The sequence below is a fragment of the Carettochelys insculpta genome, chromosome 3 (genome assembly GCF_033958435.1).
Source record: "Carettochelys insculpta isolate YL-2023 chromosome 3, ASM3395843v1, whole genome shotgun sequence".
Taxonomy (NCBI): domain Eukaryota; kingdom Metazoa; phylum Chordata; order Testudines; family Carettochelyidae; genus Carettochelys; species Carettochelys insculpta.
In genome coordinates, this window is record NC_134139.1 from 211,510,728 (window position 1) to 211,531,682 (window position 20,955).

The following is a 20,955-nucleotide window of genomic DNA, read 5'->3' on the forward strand; positions in this document are numbered from 1 at the left end:
AATCTTCTTTTAGCTCAGCTAAAGAGATGAAGCTCTTTAATTGTAAGACATTTGCTCAAATCTTTGAAAAACGTTTGTGACTCTTTTTCTACACCCTCTCCAATATTTCAACATCCTTCTGAAAATGTGGGCAGTAGAACTGGATGAATATTCCAGTACTAGTCCCAACAATGCCATATATGCTGGTAAAATCTCTTCTCAGCTCCTACTCACTAGTCCCCAACTTAGCTATCCAGGATCACATTAGCTTTTTTCACTAATGCACTGTTCCGGGTGGCTCATGTTGAATTCTCTGCCCACTGAGATCACTAGATCCCCCTTTCAGAGTTACAGCTTTCCGGGATACAGCATCTATCTTGTAAGTATGGCCTACTTCCTTCTTCCAAAATACATGAGTTTCCATATGGCTGCAGAAAACCACATTTTGTTTGCATGGGCCTGACTTACTTGCTAGACATACAGATACCTTTATAGGACTGCCCTGTCATGAGAGTTTTTTTTACCATTCCTCTGATATTTATGTCATCACAAATTTGATCAGCAATTATATTTACGATCAGAAAATTAAAAAGATGTAGAATAGCATCAGGCCTAGTACAATCTCTGGGGAATCCCACCAGAAACACCACCATTTAATGATGGATTACCTTGCACACTGAGCATACCTGTTTAGTTCCAAACAGATGGTAGCATTTTCAATCTCAGGAGACTTCAGGCTCGCATGATGGTGTTTACTATAACTGTCCATGACCACCTGTTTACTGATGACTGTACACCTTTGGCTCATTCGGTCAAGAACGCACAGAGAAGCTTTCTGACCACTGTGTTATTTCTGCTCACCATTCTGGACCCACCATGAGACTCAATAAGACAGAGGTTATGCTTCAGAGTGTTCGGACAGAGCCCAGCCCTCCAGTGATCACTGCTGCTGGTATCATCCTTAAGACTACTGACAGTTTCGCTATCTCGGAAGTGTACTGTCCTCTAGCATAACCATGGATCGTGAATAGTAACAGAGAGGAAGCTGTGTTAGTCTATACACTATCAAAACAAAAAGCAGGCAAGTAGCACTTTAAAGACTAGCAAAATAGTTTACTAGGTGAGCTTTCGTGGGACAGACCCACTTCTTCAGACCAGTCTGGCTATGGTCTGAAGAAGTGGGTCTGTCCCACGAAAGCTCACCTAATAAACTATTTTGCTAGTCTTTAAAGTGCTACTTGACTGCTTTTTGTTTTGATCATGGATCGTGAAGTACCTGCTTGATTAGCCAAAGCCAGCACTGCCTTTGGAATATTGACAAAAGGCCTATGGAATGACCGTCGTGTTAAACACCATATCAAGGTAGCAGTTCATCAGGCAGTTGTCCTGAATATCCTGCTGTATGGCTCAGAGTCATGAACAATATATTGCCACCATGACAGACTGTCCTGACAGCAGACCATTGTACAGGCCCTCAAATGCTTCTAGAGTCAGCTTATCAAGGCACTACAGGAAAAATGCTGGATCCAAAAAGAATGCACACCACCTGCAGTAGGCAGATTTTTATGTGACATCTGTAATCAGTTCTATTGATCAAGAACTGGGTTGGTCACTCACCAATGGCATCATAGAAAATGAGATCCATTGATCAACAGCTCAGTCCACATCCCATTGACAAGTACTTTTTGAAGTCTGTCAACTAGTTCTTAATCCATTAATGTGATTTTTAAACCAGAATGCCATATACTAAGCTTATGCCTTTTCCATAGTCTCAGTATATTACATCTACCCAGTTACCCTTATCAACTAAACCTTAATCTTATCAAAGAATGAAAATCTGATTTGTCTATAATATGTAAGGGGAAGCAAGGAACAGCCTTGTGGGGCTTCTCTTTTGCCTACAAACTTGCAGCTTGGAATAATATTGAGCACAATTCCCTGAGCAGAAAAAGCGGCACTCTCTGGTCCCTGGAATTCATGAGTTAATGCTAGCTCAGCCCTTCCCCTCCGCAACAGGTGCTATAGGGAGACAGAGGGCAGACTGCATTTGGAAAGGCCATGCCAAAACCTTGAAATTATTCCCTGGAGGAAGGGATCTTGCTATTACCCCTGACTATCCCTCATGACATTGCCCAGCCTCTTACTCCTCTCATCACCTACCAGACTGCCGCAACTTCTTAGCCACTCCAACCCTTTTCCTTGTGTTTCTAGGTCCCACCCTCCTCCCACTTGGGCTCTGGCTGGACCTCCCAGTACCAGGTCTCCCTAATTAGTGGGCACGAATCACACCCTACCACGCAGCAGGCAGGACTGTGACTCTGGGAGAGGGCTTGAGGCTATCGTTTCACGTTACCAACCGCACAGAGCCGTGAGCCATCCCTCTTCCATGCTAAGGCTGTGATAGTGTAGAGGTGCTCGATTTCTTTGGGTTTGGCTTCCTCCCAGGCGCTCCTGCGAGGGCTCCAGTTCAGGACTCTCAGTCTGTGGGAAGAAATGAGAATACAGTACCCTTGCATGAGGAGAGGAAGGCCTGGGAGATAATGTTTGACGGGGGCCACTCCAGTAAGTCGTCAAGGGCTGCACTTTTCTACGAAGGGGTTGCGTAGTCTGGGACAGAGGTTGCATGCAGAAGGGAGCTTGAGTTGGGGCTGGGGTGCAGGATAGAGTGTGGGGGTCAGAAAGCATTTGGGTAAAGGAGGGGATTGTGATCGAGGACAGGGGGTTGGGAGGCAAGCCGTGGGAGAGGATATGGGTGACCTGGAGGAAGGAGGGTGCATAGGGTTCAAGTGGTGACTTGGGGCAGGGAGTTGGGGGAAGGAATAGGCTGGGGTGTTGGGGGCAGGCTCTTGCCAGGAGGCATGTACCTAGGCAGCTCTCAGTCAGCAGCCCTGCAGGACCCTGAGGCAGGCTTCCTGCCTGCTGAGGCTCTAGCTAGCTGAAAGCTGCTGCTGGTTCCATGTGACACTCTGCCCTGGATGCTGGGCGGGAAGAGAGGGAGGCTTCATGCACTGCCTGCACCCCCAACAAAATTTTGCAGCTCCTATTTTCTGGGTGTCTGGAGCACAGAGCTACCTGGAGCAGGAAGCCACTTAAAGCAGCTTTGCGTTTCTCTGAAGCAGCTGGCTGCTCTGTGCTTGACGGTCCCAGCGGGATGGTCTACAGACCATATCTGGCAGCTTGGCATGCCATATCCACCCTACAGATCATATCTTGCCCACACCTGTTCTAAAGAAAAGGCCCAGCCATTTGGCACCCAACCTGCTGTAGCTGCCAATGACGACTGACTGGCCTCCAGGGCTAGTGGCTGCTGTGGTGAATTCCTTCTCCAAGGGGTCCCGGCTATAATCAAAAGTTTGAATTACGTGACCTTCTTTTCCATAAGCTATAATCTTCTTATCGCAGCCTGCAGCTATGATACTGTTGGAAGCCCAGGTGAGTGCATACGGAGGGCAGGCATGTGTCACCAATTTACCCTACAATAAAAAAGACGGGAAGTCATGAAAAGAGCAGCAGAACTGGCAACAGACTGGTCAGTGCCGACCAAGTAAAAAGCTCCCTGGGAGCTATCAGCTGCTTGTTTAAAGATTATGTTTCTAGGGCTGACTGCCTGAATTGACACCAACAGCCTGAAACCAGAGCTACAAAAGGGAGGAGCTGCCCCATCACCTCAGTGTGAGTTAACTCTGAAATCTATAGTCGATAATGTAAATGTTGACACTGTTAACTAGAGGTTTACATGCTTCATAACTTCCACCAAAAGACAGGCAGAAAAAGGGACCATAGTGACCATACTTTGCTCAGCCACATATTTCACTGCTGATCATTACAGCAAAAAACATTGTGTTTGTATGGATTTAGCACAGCAGGACACAGACCTGGATGATGAGGTGGGGCACAAAAGGAAGCATGGTTGCTCTTCTTATGTTGCTGGGACTCGGAACTATTACTACCAATAACAATAGTTAAGTCCCCTAAAACTTCTGCCATCCTTGCTCATGCAACAGGGGAAGGGAAGTGGAACATGCATCCAATACCCAGATCCCAAAACCCACCACTGTTTACTATGGTGACTGTATTGTTCTAGGAACACAGTAACTACCTGTCTGGATCAGATCTGTAGCACATTCAGACCAGCAAAGGTGCAAGAACCCTGCTGTAGCATACGTAGGATCATTTGTCCCACGCATTAGGTATCTATAGATACATCTATACTGCAGCTGGGAGTGTAATTTTCAACCTGGGCAGACTTACCAACATTAACTTTGATTTGGCTAGCATATTACAAACAGCAATGTCACCTGGCTACATGGGCAGTATATGGTGGCTTAATAACCATGTAAACGAAGCAGTCAGAGACAAAAAGGCATCTTTTAAAAGGTGGTAGTCAAATCCCAGTGAGAAAAATAGAAAGGCACATAAACACTGCCAAATTAGGTGTAAAAATGTAATAAGGAAAACTAAAAAGGAGTTTGAAGAAAAGCTAGCCAAAAACTCACAAAGCAAAAAGCAATAACATAATGTTTTGAAGTACATCAGAAGCAAGAAGCCTGCTAAACAACCAGTGAGGCCCCTAGACCAGTGGTGTGCAAGCCATGGATTGCGACTCTGTCATCCTGGGACTTGTGCCTCCTGAGCCGCATGAGGATCTTTTAAGAGCCACTTGTGGCTCTGAGCTCTGCTGCCACTGATTCCTCTTGTAGCTCTGGAGGCGAAAAATAGGGTGATGAAATGAAAACCATTCCTTTATTGAGAGAGAGTTTCATGGCACCTTATAGCGCTCTCAGAAGATACTAAAACACAACTACTGGGTAGGTTAAAAGAAGTTGATCACTTTGCAATGCAATTGGACAAATATGCAGACATTGTAAATCTTGCTCAACTTCTTGTGTATGTTGGATTCTGTCACGATGGGTAAATCTTCAAAGAGTTTTTATTTTGTGAACCTTTGGAAGGGAAAACCACAAGGGAAGAGATTTTCAGCCACGTCAATAAGTTTTTCTAATTGAATTGTATTTTGTGGTCCAAATGCCTTTCAATTCGTACAGATGGCACAGCTGCTTTAACAGGATCAAAGAAAGGATTCAAAGGAAGAGTAAAAGACACCACACCACACGTAAGATTTCACCACTGCATGACAGACAGGGAAAGGGAAGCATTAACCTCAAAACAACTCCAACCAGATGCCAACGAGATACTACAAGATGCTGTAAGCGTTACCATTTTATAAAGGCTATGACTTTAAATAGCAGACTTTTTGCAATTTTGTTCATTGAAATGGGCTCTGATCACAAAACACTTCTTCATACCAAAATGAGATGATTGTCACGCGGCAAAACACTGTAGTGTCTCTTTGACTTCAAATATAAAGTTCTAATTTTTCTTCTGGAACACAATAAAACACTTGCAGAATTCAGAATTTTCTGAATGAGAAGTGATTGGCAAATCTCATTTATCTTGCAGACATATTTGAAAAGTTAAACGAGCTCAACTTAAGTCTTCAAGGTCGAAATACGAACATATTAATCCTTTGAGACAAATTGAAAATGTGTCAGGAAGACGATGTGGAAAAATTCCATTGCCCTAGGTAATGTGGAAATGTTTCCCTGTCTATCTGAATTTATCAGTGATAATGATGTGGACTTAAATCAAATCATCTTACAGGTCTGTTAAATAGTTTCACAACATGATTTCAAGAGTTCCCAGAAAAGAAGCTAGGCTAGATTCAAATTCCATTTACCTTCATCATCAATTAAAAGGATTCAGAACGGAGTATGAACAAAAAAGAAAAACTTGTTAATTTATCATTAAACGAAGCTATGCATGCTATGTTTAAAACTTCAATATGTGATAAATTTTGGATATCTGTGGAAAAACTAATACCTGGAATTATGCAAACAAAAAAATGTTTTCTCTTCTTCCCTTCACATTGACCTACTTATGTGAATCTGCTTTTTCGGCTCTCACTGCAATAACAACCGAACATTGGTTTAAACTAAATGCGGAGGAAGATCCAAGAGTGGCAGTTTCAAATATAAAGCCGAAAATAAAAATTATAGCGTCTAAGATTCAAGCTCAAGTTTTCCATTAAGTTTTTTTCTTTTGTGTATTTATCTGAACTTTTCTTTTTGTCTTTTTGGTCATATTATTGTATTTAGACTTTAAGTTAATTTGACTAAAATAAATGTAAAACACTTTATTGTTTTTGTTTTTACCTTTCAAAAATTAACTGAGACATTTTATAATATGCACTTTAAAATATATATAACCTTCCTAGTTGGTTTTGTCCCATGCATGCAAGCCCACCCCCCTTTTTCTTTACTTACTATGGAAAATTAGTTCTCAATTTATGCATTTTTATTCTACAGCATAGAAATTAATTGACAGTAAGGAAGAAATTTCTCAAATTAACTTGCAGGTCGCAATACAAGTACAATAAAATATGGGGGTTGTGGTTGAAAAAAATGTTACGTACAACTGCCCTGGATGATTGAGATACAAAGGGAACACTCAAAGATGATAAAGTCATTGTGGAGAAACTAAATGAATGTTTTGCTTCCGTCTTCACGGCTGAAGATGTTAGGGAAATTTCCAAACCTGAGCTGTCCTTTGTAGGTGACAAATCTGAAAAATTGCCCCTGATTGAGGTGTCCTTAGAGAAGGTTTTGGAACTAATTGACAATCTTAACAGTAAGATGTCACTGGGACCAGATAACATTGACCCAAAAGTTCTGAAAGAACTCAAATGTGAAATTGTGGAACTATTAACTATGGTTTGTAAGGGAAGGTTACTCACCTTGTACTGGAGTTCTTCGAGATGTTGTCCCACTGGATGCTCCACTTTAAGGTGCCACAGCATTGCTGCACCTACTGATCAGAGACCTGTTGGAAGTTGCATCCCCCTTGTCAGCTACCTGCACACGCAGAGCACAGGCACAAGATGCCTGTAGCACTTACTGCACATGCACAGGCAGCCTGCTCCTCAGTTCTTCTCTGATCTGGAAGCCAAAGCAGGAATCCGAAGCAGAGGGAAGGTGGGTGGGTGGTGGTGTCCACAGGGACAGCTTGAAGAACCCAAATTATTGCACAAGATGAGTAACTTTCCCTTCTTCTTTGAGAGTCCCCATGGGTGCTCCAACTTTAGGTGACTACAAAGCAGTGTCATTGTTTGGATGTGGAACCTTCGAATGGGGTACATGAGTTTATGACAGTACAGAATGGCTGAACGGGGGGGCATGAAGAAATTCCAAGGGGGGCACTAGGAGACATAGCCCTCCCATCATTCTCCCCACCTAAAGAAAGAGCCGGCCTTTGCTTCCAGCTCTCAGCCCTAGCCATTTCACGTGGGTGACCTGGTGCAGCCGCAATAAAAAGCAGGCAGCCGGTAAAGACCCACGTGGAGCGAGCTGTCTTCTGCAAAGATGAGTGGGTGTGGGTTGGGTGGGGGAGGAGGAGGATGGGATTAGATGAGAGGCTGGGGGTGCCTGGCTCAGGTGAGGGAGAAGGGATAAGAGCAGGGAGCTGGTGGTGCCTGGCTTTGTGGGATGGGTGGGGCCCAGGCAGGCAGCTCACAGGGCTAGGGTGGCTGGCCGGCTTGTGGGACTTGCAGTGCTTGGGCAGCTGGCCCTGGCAGCGCAGGGCTTGAGAAGCTCAGGCTTGTGGGTGGCTGACTGGCCCCAGCAATGCGGGACTCAGGGGTGGGGTGGGGCTCAGGATGGCAGGCCAGCAGCTGGCCCTGGAAAAATGGGGCTTGGGTGGAGGGTTTAGGCAGATTATCTTCTTTGTTTGTAGATGTGAGGTGACCACTGCTAGGACCTTTAAGAAAACCTTTGGTGCTGTAGACAGACTGAAGAGTAACACTCTGTATTGGAAGTGTCATTCTACTATCAAAAATCTGAAGAACTGTCTGTGCGATGGGTGAATGGTGACATGATGAGGTAACAAGCTCTGTGGACATGGGGAAGTCAATGGATGTGACATACCTTGAGTTCAGTAAAGCTTTTCATAATCTCTCTCAACATTCTTGCCCATAAGTTAAGGAAGCATGGATTAGATCCATGGACTATAAAATGGATAGAAAGCTGGCTTAACGATCAGGCCCAATGGGTAGGGGTCAATGGCCAGTATTGTTCAACATCTTTATTATTAACCTGGATGAGGGACTGGATTGCACCCTCAGAAAGTTTGTGGATGACACAAAGCTAGGGGGAGAGGTAGATACGCTGGAGGGTAGAGATAGAATCCAGAGGGACCTGGATAAATTGGAGGATCAGGCCAAAATAAATCTGATGCGGTTCAACAAGGAGAAGTGTAGAGTCCTGCACTTCGGACAGAAGAATCCGAAGCATTGTTATAGTCTGGGGACCGACTGGCTTAGCAGCAGTACAGCGGAAAGGGACCTAGGGGTTATGGTGGATGAAAGGCTGGATATGAGTAAACAGTGTGCCCTTGTAGCCAAGAAGGCTAACAGCATATTAGGATGTATCAGGAGAAGCATTGCAAGCAGATCTAGAGAAGTGGTTGTTCCCATCTATTCAGCACTAGTGAGGCCACATCTGGAATACTGTGTCCAGTTTTGGGCATCCCAGTATAAAAAGGATGTGGATGTGCTGGAGCAGGTTCAGCGAAGGGCAACAAAAATGATTAAGGGGCTGGAGCACATGACCTATGAGGAGAGGCTGAGAAATTTGGGCCTGTTTAGTTTACAGAAGAGAAGACTTATGGGTGATTCAGTAGCAGCCTTCAACTTCCTGAAGGGCAGCTCTAAAGGAACTGTTCTCAGTGACTTGACTTCCCTGCCCCGCCACCCCTCTGCTTCCCCCCCACCCCTGTGTTCTCTGATTTGGTCACCTTGATAATTTTTTTTTGATTTGTCAACTTTGATTACTGTTTTTGGTTCTCTATGCCTTAAATATTGAGTCTGTTCTGGTATGGCTGTGGTCTGAAGAAGTGGGTCTGTCCCACGAAAGCTCCCCTAATAAATTATTTTGTTAGTCTTTAAAGTGCTACTTGACTACTTTTTTTTGTTCTCAGTGGTGACAGACAACAGAACAAGGAGCAATGGTCTGAAGTTACAGAAGAGGAATAGGTTGGATATTAGGAAAAAACTACTTCACCAGGAGGGTGGTGAAGCACTGGAATGCGTTGCCTAGAGAGGTGGTGCATGCTCCATCCCTCAAGGTTTTTAAGTATCACCTTGACAGGATCCTGGCTGGGACAACTTAGTTGGGGTTGATCCTGCCTGAAGCAGGGTGCTGGACTAGATGACTTCCTGAGATCTCTTCCAGCCCTATGATTCTATGAAAATAAGCCTGAAAGTGAACAGCAAAGGATCCTTCTGTACGACAGGAATGAATGTGGCTGGAATTACCATCTTGAACCTTTCACAGAGTACATAGTGGTTTAGTTTTCTGAGGTCTAGTATGGGTCTCCAATCCCATTTTATTATGTGTAAGGAAGTAGCATGAGTAGAAAATCCTTCCCCCGTGCTCAGCGGGTACCTCTTCTTTGGCTCCCAGCTGCAGAAGTTGTGCCTCTTGCACGAGCACAAACTCGTGAAAGGGATCTCTGAAAAGGTACCAGGATGGTGGTTGGGGTTTGGAGATGAATGAGATGAGGTAACTGGAGCATACCCACTAAGACCCACTTTTCGGTAGCGAGGGCTCACCATGCGGGGAAGAATGCTGCTCGCCTGGAGACAAAGATGGTGTGTCACTTGGATGGGAGCCCAAGAGTTGTGGGGGCTGTCCATCTCTCAACCAAATCTTCAAAACAACTAGAGGGCTGAAGCCTGCTGGGTCACAGACTGTTCTGTGATTTGCTTCTTCCTCAGCTGTTTCTGGTGTCATCTGTTATCATAACGTCTATTACTGAATGGTGACGACCTTTACCTATAATTAACTGTCTTTTCCGCCCCCCCACCTCACAGCAACCATTTGGATGCCAAGGGTGTACAAGGTTACCCTTGAGTCCTTGAGGGAGTGAAGTGTCATGTTCATGCTCTCAGCAAAGAGCCAAGACATTTCAAAAAGAAGGTCCTCAACAGTGATTTGGATATCCCTGAGGAATCTGGACAGCTCTAGCCAGGACACCTGCCTCACAACACCTGCTGATGCTAGGGACCTAGTGGCAGTGTCTGCTGCGTCCAAGGCTTAGTGGAGGGCTGTTCTAGCAATAAGAGAGCCTTCTCCCCTGAGGGCTTTGTATTGATCTCTCTTGTTATCTGGTATTGTCTGAATACAAGTATGCAGTTGGTTGAAGACATGGTGTGTGTATTTTGTAAGCAATGCTACATAATTGGTGATGTGAAATTGTAGGCCAGCAGATGAATAGGACCTTTTCTGCATGGCATTCAGTCTTTTCCATTCTTTATGCCACAGGGTATATCTAGAATTTTGCTGCCTACCTCTCTCATTAACAGCTTCTACTAGTAGCGAGTTGGAAGGTGGGTGGGAGAAGAGGAACTCAGTGCCCTTAGAGGCCACACAATACTGTCAATCCAGCCTCTTTGATGTAGGTGCAATCAAGGCTGGGATGTTCCACAGAAGCCTGGCTGGGTCTAAGAGGGCTTCATTAATCAGTACTGCCACCCTATTTTGTGTGGATGAATGTAAGATGTTCATCAATTTGTACTGTGTATCCAGCGGAGCAAAGAAGGATGTCTCCAGCTTGTCTGAGGCGCTCCTAAAAAGGCCCTGGAATGACTTGGGGTCATCATTCAACAGGGAGGTGTATGACAGGATGGTATAGTCCAGGGAGCCGGATGAGGGAGAGAATTGTGACCATTCATCTCCTCTTCTGCACTCACCAAAGTCGTCTGCCTCTGAAATCTCGGACGTGTCCAGCAATTATATGCTGGGAGGTCGAGATCTATTTGGCAGCAATGGCTGAGGTAATGGCTGGGGAAGGGGCTCCTAGCGAAAGACTGTCCACTCGTTCCAGTAGGGCCAGTTCGGTGGCACAGGCAGCGGCGCGCTCTGTTGTTGCCACTGCTATAGTTGTAATGGCTACGGTGTAAAAGATTTTTTTGCTGTCCTCTCAGGTAAAATGTCTTCGTCTGAGTCAGAACAACTTGCTGACATGGAAGCAGGGGTTGCTGAATGAGAAAACCTTGAACTATGCATAGAGCCATCAATGCTGAATAATGGGGTGCCTGGTACTAAAGTGACTGGGAGCTCCCCTGCTGTAGTGTACTGTGGTAACAATGAAGGAGGCAGCATCAGTACAAGAACCCCCCTGCACTGTCACTACCGGCAGCCCAGAAAATGCTGGGGCCGCACTGAGCACTTTTGTATGCTTCTCGGGTGCCAGCCTGTCAGCAAGCAGGGGAGTGCTAACTGCTGACAGTGCCGGCATGCTGTACATAGGAGCTGGTACGCATTGTTTTCCAGACAGCTTCAGCACCTAATGAAGAGCCGTGGCTGAACCAAAAAGCCTACCCGCTTTTTACTTTGAGGAGGGGTGTGCCCTTTCCTTACGCACTCAAACAGCACAGCTTTTTTAGACGAAGCATTGCTTGCTGCCCTCTTTGAAGCAGGAAGGGCAACAGCACAGAGCTTTGAACTGTTTGCTTTGATTGTAGGGGAAACCTGCTCGGAGGAGGTATGTGACCTCTTCTTAGTTAAAGGGGATTTCTCCTTATCTCTAGGGCTTGTAAGTGTCAAAGCCATCATTAGCTTCAACCACCGGTGGACTAAGCCTGAGGGGAGAGTCCTGCAAATCTGTTGGTTTAAGAGCCTGCTCCATCTCCCAGATGCAGAACTGTTGCTTTCTTGCACTCCTAGATCTCTTAGTAAGTTTCTTATGATGTAGGCAGTCGTTAGTATTGTGTTGCTGCCCCAGACAATGGATACAAGCAGAGTGGCTGTCTGAAATAGAGATGGACAGCCCACAGGGTGAGTACTTTGCAAACCCCAGAGAACCAGACACGCCTGAGTGAAATTGACCAGCCTAGACTCTGCTGAGAAGCAAAGCCAATGAAAGTGGCTAGAGCCACCTGAGAAAAGCAGCGGCTCCAATTTTTCTCTCTTGCTGTCTTGTTTTCTTTTCTTATTTAGGTGTCTATTATGGTGAGTGAGTTGTCAGGTTTTTTTGTTTGTTTGTTTTTCAGAATAGTGTGTGTGAGGGGACTACTCTGCTGTGACTGAAGCCGGTGACAGTCAGAGAAGAAGGACTGAGGAGACAGCCAGCCGCGCATGTGCAGTACGCTCTCCAGGCGTCTCATGCCTGTATCCCATGTGCATGGACAGCCAGGAAGTCACTGCTACAACAGATCTCCAATCAGTGGGCACAGCAGCGCTGGTGCACCTGAAGGTGGAGCACCAATGGGGGACCCTCGAAGGGGGACCAATGGTTCACCACAATGCTCAAAATATCTTACAGCACTTTGCCTCACAACAGCTGCCTCGCAACAGCTGCCTCACTTCCATATGTGGAAGCACATACACAGAACTTCATATTCAATATTTTAAAAAGAAAAACATTGCTTGCATTGACATTTTGTCATGGAACACCTATTCATATCATGTGGAACAGTGTTCCACAGAACACAATTTAGGAAACACCAATCTTTAATCAGTGCTCCACTAGCCATGCAGTGGTGACAACAACTTGCTGCTACCCCTCCTTTGACCTGCCCTCCATTCCACAGGTCCCAGTTACTTTCCAGGCCTAGCACAGTTGAGGAAGAAGGGTGTGTGCAAGATGGAATCTTTGCCAAAGAGCCATTCAGTACCTGTGATTCACCTGAACCTTCATCATCAAAAAAGTAGCGCACGATGGTTCCATCTGCATGGCCAGACAGGATCCCCTTCCCTGACACACTGTCAAGAGACATCAGGATTGGTCATCACAGAGTCACAGCAGCGCTTATGGTCCCAGTTTTCCCTCCCATCCGTAGCTCATCTGATTCTCATGGGGCAGCAGGAGCCAATTGCAATCTACTCTTTCCCCTTTGTTATTATTCCTTGACAGTTGCCACGGTATGCCTGATGGCACACACATAGAAAAAAGGTCTGGATCGTGCCCGAGAGACCTCAAAGTCTCTTTAAAACAAAGCATGCAGACAGACACGGGGAGGGAACAGTATAGTGATGGGGTGGGATGTCCTGATAATGGAATGTTACAGTATTATTGGTAAAACACACAGCAGCCCGACGACCCCAAGGGAGAGGGGCTCTGTGCTTATTCTTCTTTCCAGAAGAGCCTATGAAGCTGCACCAGCACCACGGAGGCCTCTTCAGACCCAGCAACTGGGCCAGGGAGACTGAGCTGGGGTAGTGGGAGTCTGTAGCAGCACCATACTCACTTGGAGGTTAATGAGACCACAAAAGAATCCGTCCCATAAATGGTGGAGGACTTGTTGGTCTTTGTATTTGCTAAACGAACCTGGGGGAGAAAAAGACACTAGTCAGTGCTTTCTCTGTCCTCGTATCAGAAACAGAGATTCATTCTAGGTACAGCATAAGAAGAATAAGGGAGAGGCTCTCATCTATGCTGAGCTAGCACCTTCAGGTACAAGCAGCAAGGTGAAAAAAATCACATGGACCTCTGTGGTCTCTGGGGGGTTGTGGGGGAGGGGTAGAAGTTGGAATGGATGAATAATGCTGCACTGTCTCCAGAGAAACTCACAGGGGATTGGTGCAAGGGGGCAAGTTACCAATGCAATCCCTTCACTGATGAGCAGTGCCAAAGGCCCATAACTTAAGGACAGGATTAGGCTTTCCCTACCTTCCCTTCGGCGAGTCCAAAGACAATGATGTTCTCTGCTGGCCACAGCAAACAGGTCACTGCACTCTGCCAGGAAAAAGCACACAGCAGTTACAGCTCTCAGCCAAACTAGAAGACTTCCTGCCACGTAGGAAGCAATGCCACTCCCACTCACCACATGGAAGCCTGAAGCACATATTAAAGGGAAAGCACCCAGAATCCGCAATGGCAGTGAGATCAGAATCCCACTGAGGAGCCGAGACTGCATTCGTTTGTGACCATGTATGGAATACAGGTGACCATTTATAACATTATGAAGAGCAATATTACAAAATTGCAATGAGTCATACAAGATATGTCATGTGAGAGATCAGTGGAAAAATTCTGATTTGCCCAATATGACAATCTTGTTTACATGATGAATAGTCAGAAAGGTAGCTGTGCTTGCACCTTCACAAAACTAAAGAACAGTCATGTAGCACTTTAAAGACTAACAAAAGAATTTATTAGGTGATGAGCTTTCATGGGAGAGACTCACTTCCTGAGATCTGGAAAATCTGAAATTCGAGATCTGAATATGTGGTCTGCCCCACAAAAGCTCATCCTGTTTGTAGGTAAAACAAAAAAGCTGTCATGTAGCACTTTAAACACTAACATTCTACCGGAAACCCACTGACCGCCATACTTACTTACATGCTTCTAGCTTCCATCCTGCACACATAACAAGATCCATCATTTACAATCAAGGTAGATACTGACATAGAAAGTACACTTATTAAGTTTGCAGATGATACCAAGCTAGGAGGGGTTGCAACTTCTTTGGAGGATAGGGTCATAATTCAAAAGGATCTGGATAAACTGGAGAAATGGGCTGAGGTAAACAGGATGAGGTTTAATAAGGACAAATGCAAAGTGCTCCACTTGGGAAGGAACAATCAGTGTCACACATACAGAATGGGAAAGGACTGCCTAGGAATGAGTACAGCAGAAAGGGATCTAGGGGTTATAGTGGACCACAAGCTAAATATGAGTCAACAGTGTGATGCTGTTGCGAAAAAGGCAAACATGATTCTAGGACGCATTAACAGGTGTGTTGTGAACAAGACACGAGAAGTCATTCTCCCGCTCTACTCTGCGCTGGTTAGGCCTCAGCTGGAGTATTGTGTCCAGTTCTGGGCACCGCAGTTCAGGAAGGATGTGGAGAAATTGGAGAGGGTCCAGAGGAGAGCAACGAGAATGATCAAAGGTCTAGAGAACATGACCTATGAAGAAAGGCTGAAAGAATTGGGCTTGTTTAGTTTGGAAAAGAGAAGATTGAGGGGGGACATGATAGCAGTTTTCAGGTATCTAAAAAGGTGTCACAAGGCAGAGGGAGGGAACTTGTTCTTCCTTGCCTCTGAGGATAGAACAAGAGCCAATGGACTGAAATTGCAGCAGGGGAGGTTCAGGTTGGACATTAGGAAAAAGTTCCTAACTGTCAGGGTGATCAAACACTGGAACCAATTGCCAAGGCAGGTGGTAGAATCTCCATCACTGGAGATATTTAAGAAGAGGTTAGATAGATGGCTTTCAGGGATGGTCTAGAAAGTGCTTGGTCCGGCCATGAGGGCAGGGGGCTGGACTCGATGGCCTCTCGAGGTCCCTTTCAGTCCTACTCTTCTATGATTCTATGATTCTAAGGCCTTAGGTACATTTGCATCTACTCTGATCCTACTGACAGAGACTACAAGATCTCTACCAAACACTCATAAACCTGAATTACCTATCGGGAGAAGTAAAGAAACCAGACTGACAGGGCCAGACAAATACCCAGAAACCAACTACTTCAAGATAGGCCCACAAAAGCCAACAACAGAACACCATTGGTCATTACCTACAGCCCCCAACTCAAATCATTGCAATGCATCATTGAAGACCTACAGCCTGTCCTAAATCAGGATGCCACACTCCAGAAGGACAGGCTATACCACAATAATATCAATCCTAGAACTTTTCCTTGCAACAAGCCTCATTGCCAGCTTTGTCCATATACCTATTCTAGAGATACCATCACTGGACCTAACCATGTTATTCACTGAATCACAGGCACATTCTCCTGTTCATCAACTAACATCATATATGCCATCATGTGGCAACAATGCCCACACACCATGTACATAGGACAGACTGCAAACACTCTTCAACAAAGAATTAATGGACACAAAACAGACATTAAAAAACTCCTAACTCACAAACCTGTCAGTCAGCACTTTAATGGAGTGTGCCATTCTGTTAATGACCTGAAAGTCTGTGTTTTACTGAAAAGGAACTTTAACAATCGTTTACAGAGGGAGTGCTCAGAACTGTCATTTTTATTCAAATTTGACACATTAACACACGGTTTGAACCAGGACAACAATTACCTGGACCATTATAAGGACTCTTTTACATACTTTCACAGAATCACAGGGCTGGAAGGAACCTCAGCAGATCATCTAGTCCAGCCCCCTGCTTCAAGCAGGATCAACCCCTACTAAGTCATCCCAACCAGGACCTTGTCCAGCTGGGACTTAAAAACCTCGATGGATGGAGAATCCACCACCTCTCCAGGCAACGCATTCCAATGCTTTACCACCCGCCTGGTGAAGTAGTTTTTCCTAATATCTAACCTACACCTTTCCCTCTTCAACTTCAGACCATTACTCCTTGTTCTGCCATCTGACACCACTGAGAACAGTTTCTCACCCTCCCTTTTGGAGCTCCCCTTCAGGAAGTTGAAGGCTGCTATTAAATCACCTGTAAGTCCTCTGTTCTGTGAGCTAAACAAGCCCAAATCCCTCAGCCTATCCTCATAGGTCTTGTGCTCCAGACCCTTAATCATTTTTGTTGCCCTCCGCTGAACCTGCTCTAGCAAATCCACATCCTTTTTAGTCTGGGGGGCCCAAAACTGGACACAATATTCCAGATGTGGCCTCACCAGTGCCAAAAAAAAAAGAATAACTACTTCTCTAGATCTGCTCAAAATGCTCCTCCTAATGCACCCCAGTATGACATTAGCTTTCTTGGCTACAAGGGCACACTGTTTACTCATATCCAGCCTTCCATCCACCATAACCCCTAGGTCCCTTTCTATCATACTGCTGCTGAGTCAGTCGGTCCCCAGCCTGTAACAATGTTTAGGATTCTTCCGCCCCAGGTGCAGGACTCTACACCTCTCCTTATTGCTCCGCATCAGATTTCTTTTGGCCCAGTCCTCCAATTTATCCAGGTCCCTCTGGATTCTCTCTCCACCCTCCAATGAATCTACCTCTCCCCCTAGTTTTGTGTCATCCGCAAACTTGCTGAGGGTGCAATCCAGTCCCTCATCCAGGTCATTAATAAAGATGTTGAATAACACCGGCCCCAGAACCGAGCCTTGTGGCACTCCGCTTGAAATAGACTGCCATCCAGATATTGAGCCATTGCCCACTACCCATTGGGCCCGACCATCAAGCCAGCTTTCTATCCATCTTATAGTCCAAGGATCCAAGCCATATTTCCTTAACTTATGGACAAGAATGTTGTGGGAGACCGTATCAAAAGCCTTGCTGAAGTCAAGGTATATCACATCCATTGACTTCCCCATGTCCAGAGTTTGTTACCTCGTCATAGAAGCTAATCAGATTGGTCAGGCAGGACTTGCCCCTGGTTAATCCATGTTGGCTACTTTTGATCACTTTCTCCTCTTCCAAGTGCTCCAAAACGGATTTCTTGAGGATCCCCTCCATTATTTTCCCAGGGATTGAGGTAAGGCTGACCAGTCTATAGTTTCCTGGATTGTCCTCCTTTCCTTTTTTTAAAGATGGACACTATGATTGCCTTTTTCCAGTCATCCGGTATCTCCCTCAATCTCCAAGAGTCTTCAAACATAATGGCCAAAGGTTCAGCAATGACCTCTGCCAATTCCCTCAGTAGCCTGGGGTGCATTAAATCCAGACCCATGGACTTGTGCACATCTAGTTTTTCTAGATAGCTCAGAACTTGTTCCTTCCCCACAGATGGCTGCCCTCCACCTTCCCATACTGCATCATCTACGACCGTCATGGGGAAGTTGACTTTGTCCGTGGAGACTGAGGCAAAAAAAGCATTGAGTACTTCAGCTTTTCCAACATCATCTGCCAGTAGGTTACCTCCGTCATCCAGTAATGGCCCCACACCTTCTCCGATAACCTGTTTATTGTTCACATGCCTGTAGAAACCCTTCTTGTTACTCCTCAGATCCCCTGCCAGCTGCAGTTCCAATTGTTCTTTCGCTTTCCTGATTACTGTCTGGCATTCTCCAGCTGTATGTTTATACTCCTCAGTCAACTGTCCATGTTTCCATTTCTTGTATGCATCCTTTTTGAATTTAAGCTGACTAAGGATCTCCCTATTAAGCTAAGCTGGTTGCCTACCACGTTTGCATTTCTTACTACACAGCGGGATTGTTTGTTCCTGTGCCTTCAGTAAGACTTCTTTAAAATACTTCCAGTTCTCTTCAACTCTTTTCCCCTTCATCTTCATTTCCCAAGGGATCCTGCTCATCTGGTCTCTTAGGGAGTCAAAGTCTGCTCTTCTGAAATCAAGGGTCTGTATGTTACTGCTCACCCTTCTTCCTTTTGTCCGGATCCTGAAATCTACGATCTCATGGTCGCTGCAGCTCAGGTTCCCTCTCACCTCTATTTCTTCTACTAGTTCTTCCCTGTTTGTGAGCAACAGGTCAAGTTGCGCACGGCCCCTGGTCGGTTCCTTCAGCACTTGTACCAAGAAGTTATCCCCAGCATTCTCCAAAAACTTCCTGGATTGTCTGTGTGCTGATGTATTGGTCTCTCAACAAATGTCTGGATGATTAAAGTCTCCCATGAAAACCAGGGCCTGTGGTTTGGAAGCTTCACTAAGCTGCCTGAAGAAAGCCTCATCTATCTCCTTTCCCTGATCTGGCGGCCTATAACAGACACCAACTACATCACCACCTCTGTTACTTCCACGTCTAAGCTTAACCCAAAGACACTCAACTGGATTTTCTCCTTCCTCAGACTGGAGCTCTGAGCAATCATACTGCTCCCTCACATAGAGCGCAACTCCTCCTCCTTTTCTCCCTTGTCTGTCCTTCCTGAGCAATTTATAACCTTCCATGACTGTGCTCCAGTTATGCAAATCGTCCCACCAAGTCTCCGTTATTCCAACCACCTCATACTTGTGTGACTGTGCCAGGGCCTCTAATTCTTCCTGTTTGTTCCCCAGGCTTCTGGCATTAGTGTACAAGCATCTTAGAGAAGGGGCCGATTGGCCCACTTTCTCCTCTTCACCCAGGAAACCACTTTGTTTTATCTAACTCTTAACTTCCTCACCTCACACTCCCCTCCTGCTACCCCTTTGTTTCTTCTGATTTGCCAACCTTGATACCAATTTTTCTGATTTGTCAAACTTGATAACAATTTTTGGACCTCTCTGCTTTATATATTAAGTCTTTTCTGGTATGGCTAAGATCTGAAGAAGTGAGACTGTCTCAGGAAAGCTCATCACCTAATAAATTATTTTGTTAGTCTTTAAAGTGGTACATGACTGCTTTTTTGTTTTGATAGAATACAGACTAACACAGCTCACTCTCTGTCACTATTCAGCACGTTTGTACGTAAAGTTACAGATTTTAGCTATGTAGCTGTGTTAGAAAATGTTTGAGAGCTAAGCTTCACAAAAGGAGGTGTGATCTCAGACCCAGCCAGGATGGATGGATGATAAAGGCGCAGACAGTCGAATCCACATCCCAGATGCTTGGGATGCATCAATGGGATGCAGCCCACTGGTCAAGTGACCTGAACTGAGACAAAGGAACAGATCTATTTCAGAAATTGGAGACTGTCTCCTGGGATTCATCCAATAGCAGTTTGTCACAACAGCCCACCTGAGTCAGGTTGGGGTGGACCCTCAAGGGACTATGGGAAGAAGAAAGGATTTTGTCGCTGAACACAAGAGACAACAACAAGAAGAGAGCCAGGCTGTGGACTTAGCAGCATCCATCTTGGATCCTTTGTCTTTTGGTCTCCACGGGTCCATGTGCCATCATGTGCACCCCAGCGGGTTGGATTTACAATGCTTTAATAACTGAATCCATGTAACCTGAAATGAACTCTCAAATACTCTCAGGAATCAGCAAACATCATCACCAGCCTGCATCAATAGTTATGACTGATGCATGTAAAGTATTGCTTTAACAATTCTTCTCTCTAACCATGTTCTGCCTTTTTATTAATAAGTCTTTAGATCTAAAGAATTGGTGAGCATGTTGTTTTGGAGGTAAGATCCAACCATACATGGACCAGAGTCTGGGGCTGGGCCCTTTGGGGTGTGGAAGAATCTGTGCAGCATTGAATGAAACAGACTTAAGAGCTTCTCACTTTAAGTTGGGGTTGTTGGTCTGGGCTGGTACAGCAGCTGAGAAGTCTGTGGGTTTGCTTGCGTCGCTTCTGGCTGGTCAGTGGGGCTGGCAGCGGTGCTGTAGATGCTGGTTAGATTTGCCTTAGTGAGAAGGAAATCCCACCCTGGGGCTGTAAGTGGCCCAGATTTAAAGCAAAGGTACCCTGGATTGGCTCATAATAAGGACTCTTTCACATACTTTGCTTTATCTAATTCTTGACTTCCCGCTCCCTCCTTCTGCCCCTCTGCTCTACGATTTGCTCACCTTGATAATAATTTTTCTGGATTTGTCAACCTTGATTACTATTTTTGGTTCTCTGTGCCTTAAATGTTGAGTCTGTTCTGGTACGACTATGGTCTGAAGAGGTGGGTCTGTCCCACAAAAGCTCATCACCTAATAAATTATTTTGTTAGTCTTTAAAGTGCTACTGGACTGCTTTTTTGTTTTGATAGCATAAAGACTAGCATAGCTATCTCTCTGTTACTAGTACCCTGTATTGATTTCTCTAGCTGTGCCTAGAAACCCCGTGCTATCACAGAGGCATAGGCGTGTTTGGATTCACAGAACCTGGTCAACTGAGCTTGGGATCAGGACTCCATGCTGTTCTAAACAGCAGCAAACTTAACACCCTTGCCACACCATCTGTCTTCCACATGACCCCCTTCCTATGTTCTCTCTTTCCTGAACCCTAACCCTCTGCTCCAGCCCTAAGTCCCTCCCACTGGGCTGGGGAAGGGAGTCGGGGTGCAGAAAGGGGTAAGTGCTACAGGGGACAGGGGAGTGAGTACAGGTTCTGGGGTGAGACCACAAATGAGGAGTCTGGGATGCAGTTAAGGGGTCTGGAGTGTGGCGTGGGC

The 20,955-nt window shown here is 45.5% G+C and overlaps 1 protein-coding gene across 4 annotated transcripts in view; it reads right to left on the bottom strand.

The window, feature by feature from the left end:
* The window catches only part of IFT172 (intraflagellar transport 172), a 231,338-nt gene that overhangs the window by 167,394 nt on the left and 42,989 nt on the right, over positions 1-20,955 (bottom strand). For all 4 annotated transcript variants that reach the window (XR_012645170.1, XM_074991603.1, XM_074991602.1 and 1 more), the window contains exons 5-9: positions 13,705-13,770; positions 13,283-13,362; positions 12,710-12,797; positions 3,238-3,452; positions 2,337-2,460 (exon numbers count right to left, since the gene is read on the bottom strand). Coding sequence is in view for 3 of the 4 variants with exons in the window: in XM_074991603.1 (XP_074847704.1) it covers positions 2,337-2,460; positions 3,238-3,452; positions 12,710-12,797; positions 13,283-13,362; positions 13,705-13,770 (573 nt within the window). In the remaining variant the exon portion in view is untranslated. The remainder of the gene's footprint in view (positions 1-2,336; positions 2,461-3,237; positions 3,453-12,709; positions 12,798-13,282; positions 13,363-13,704; positions 13,771-20,955) is intronic.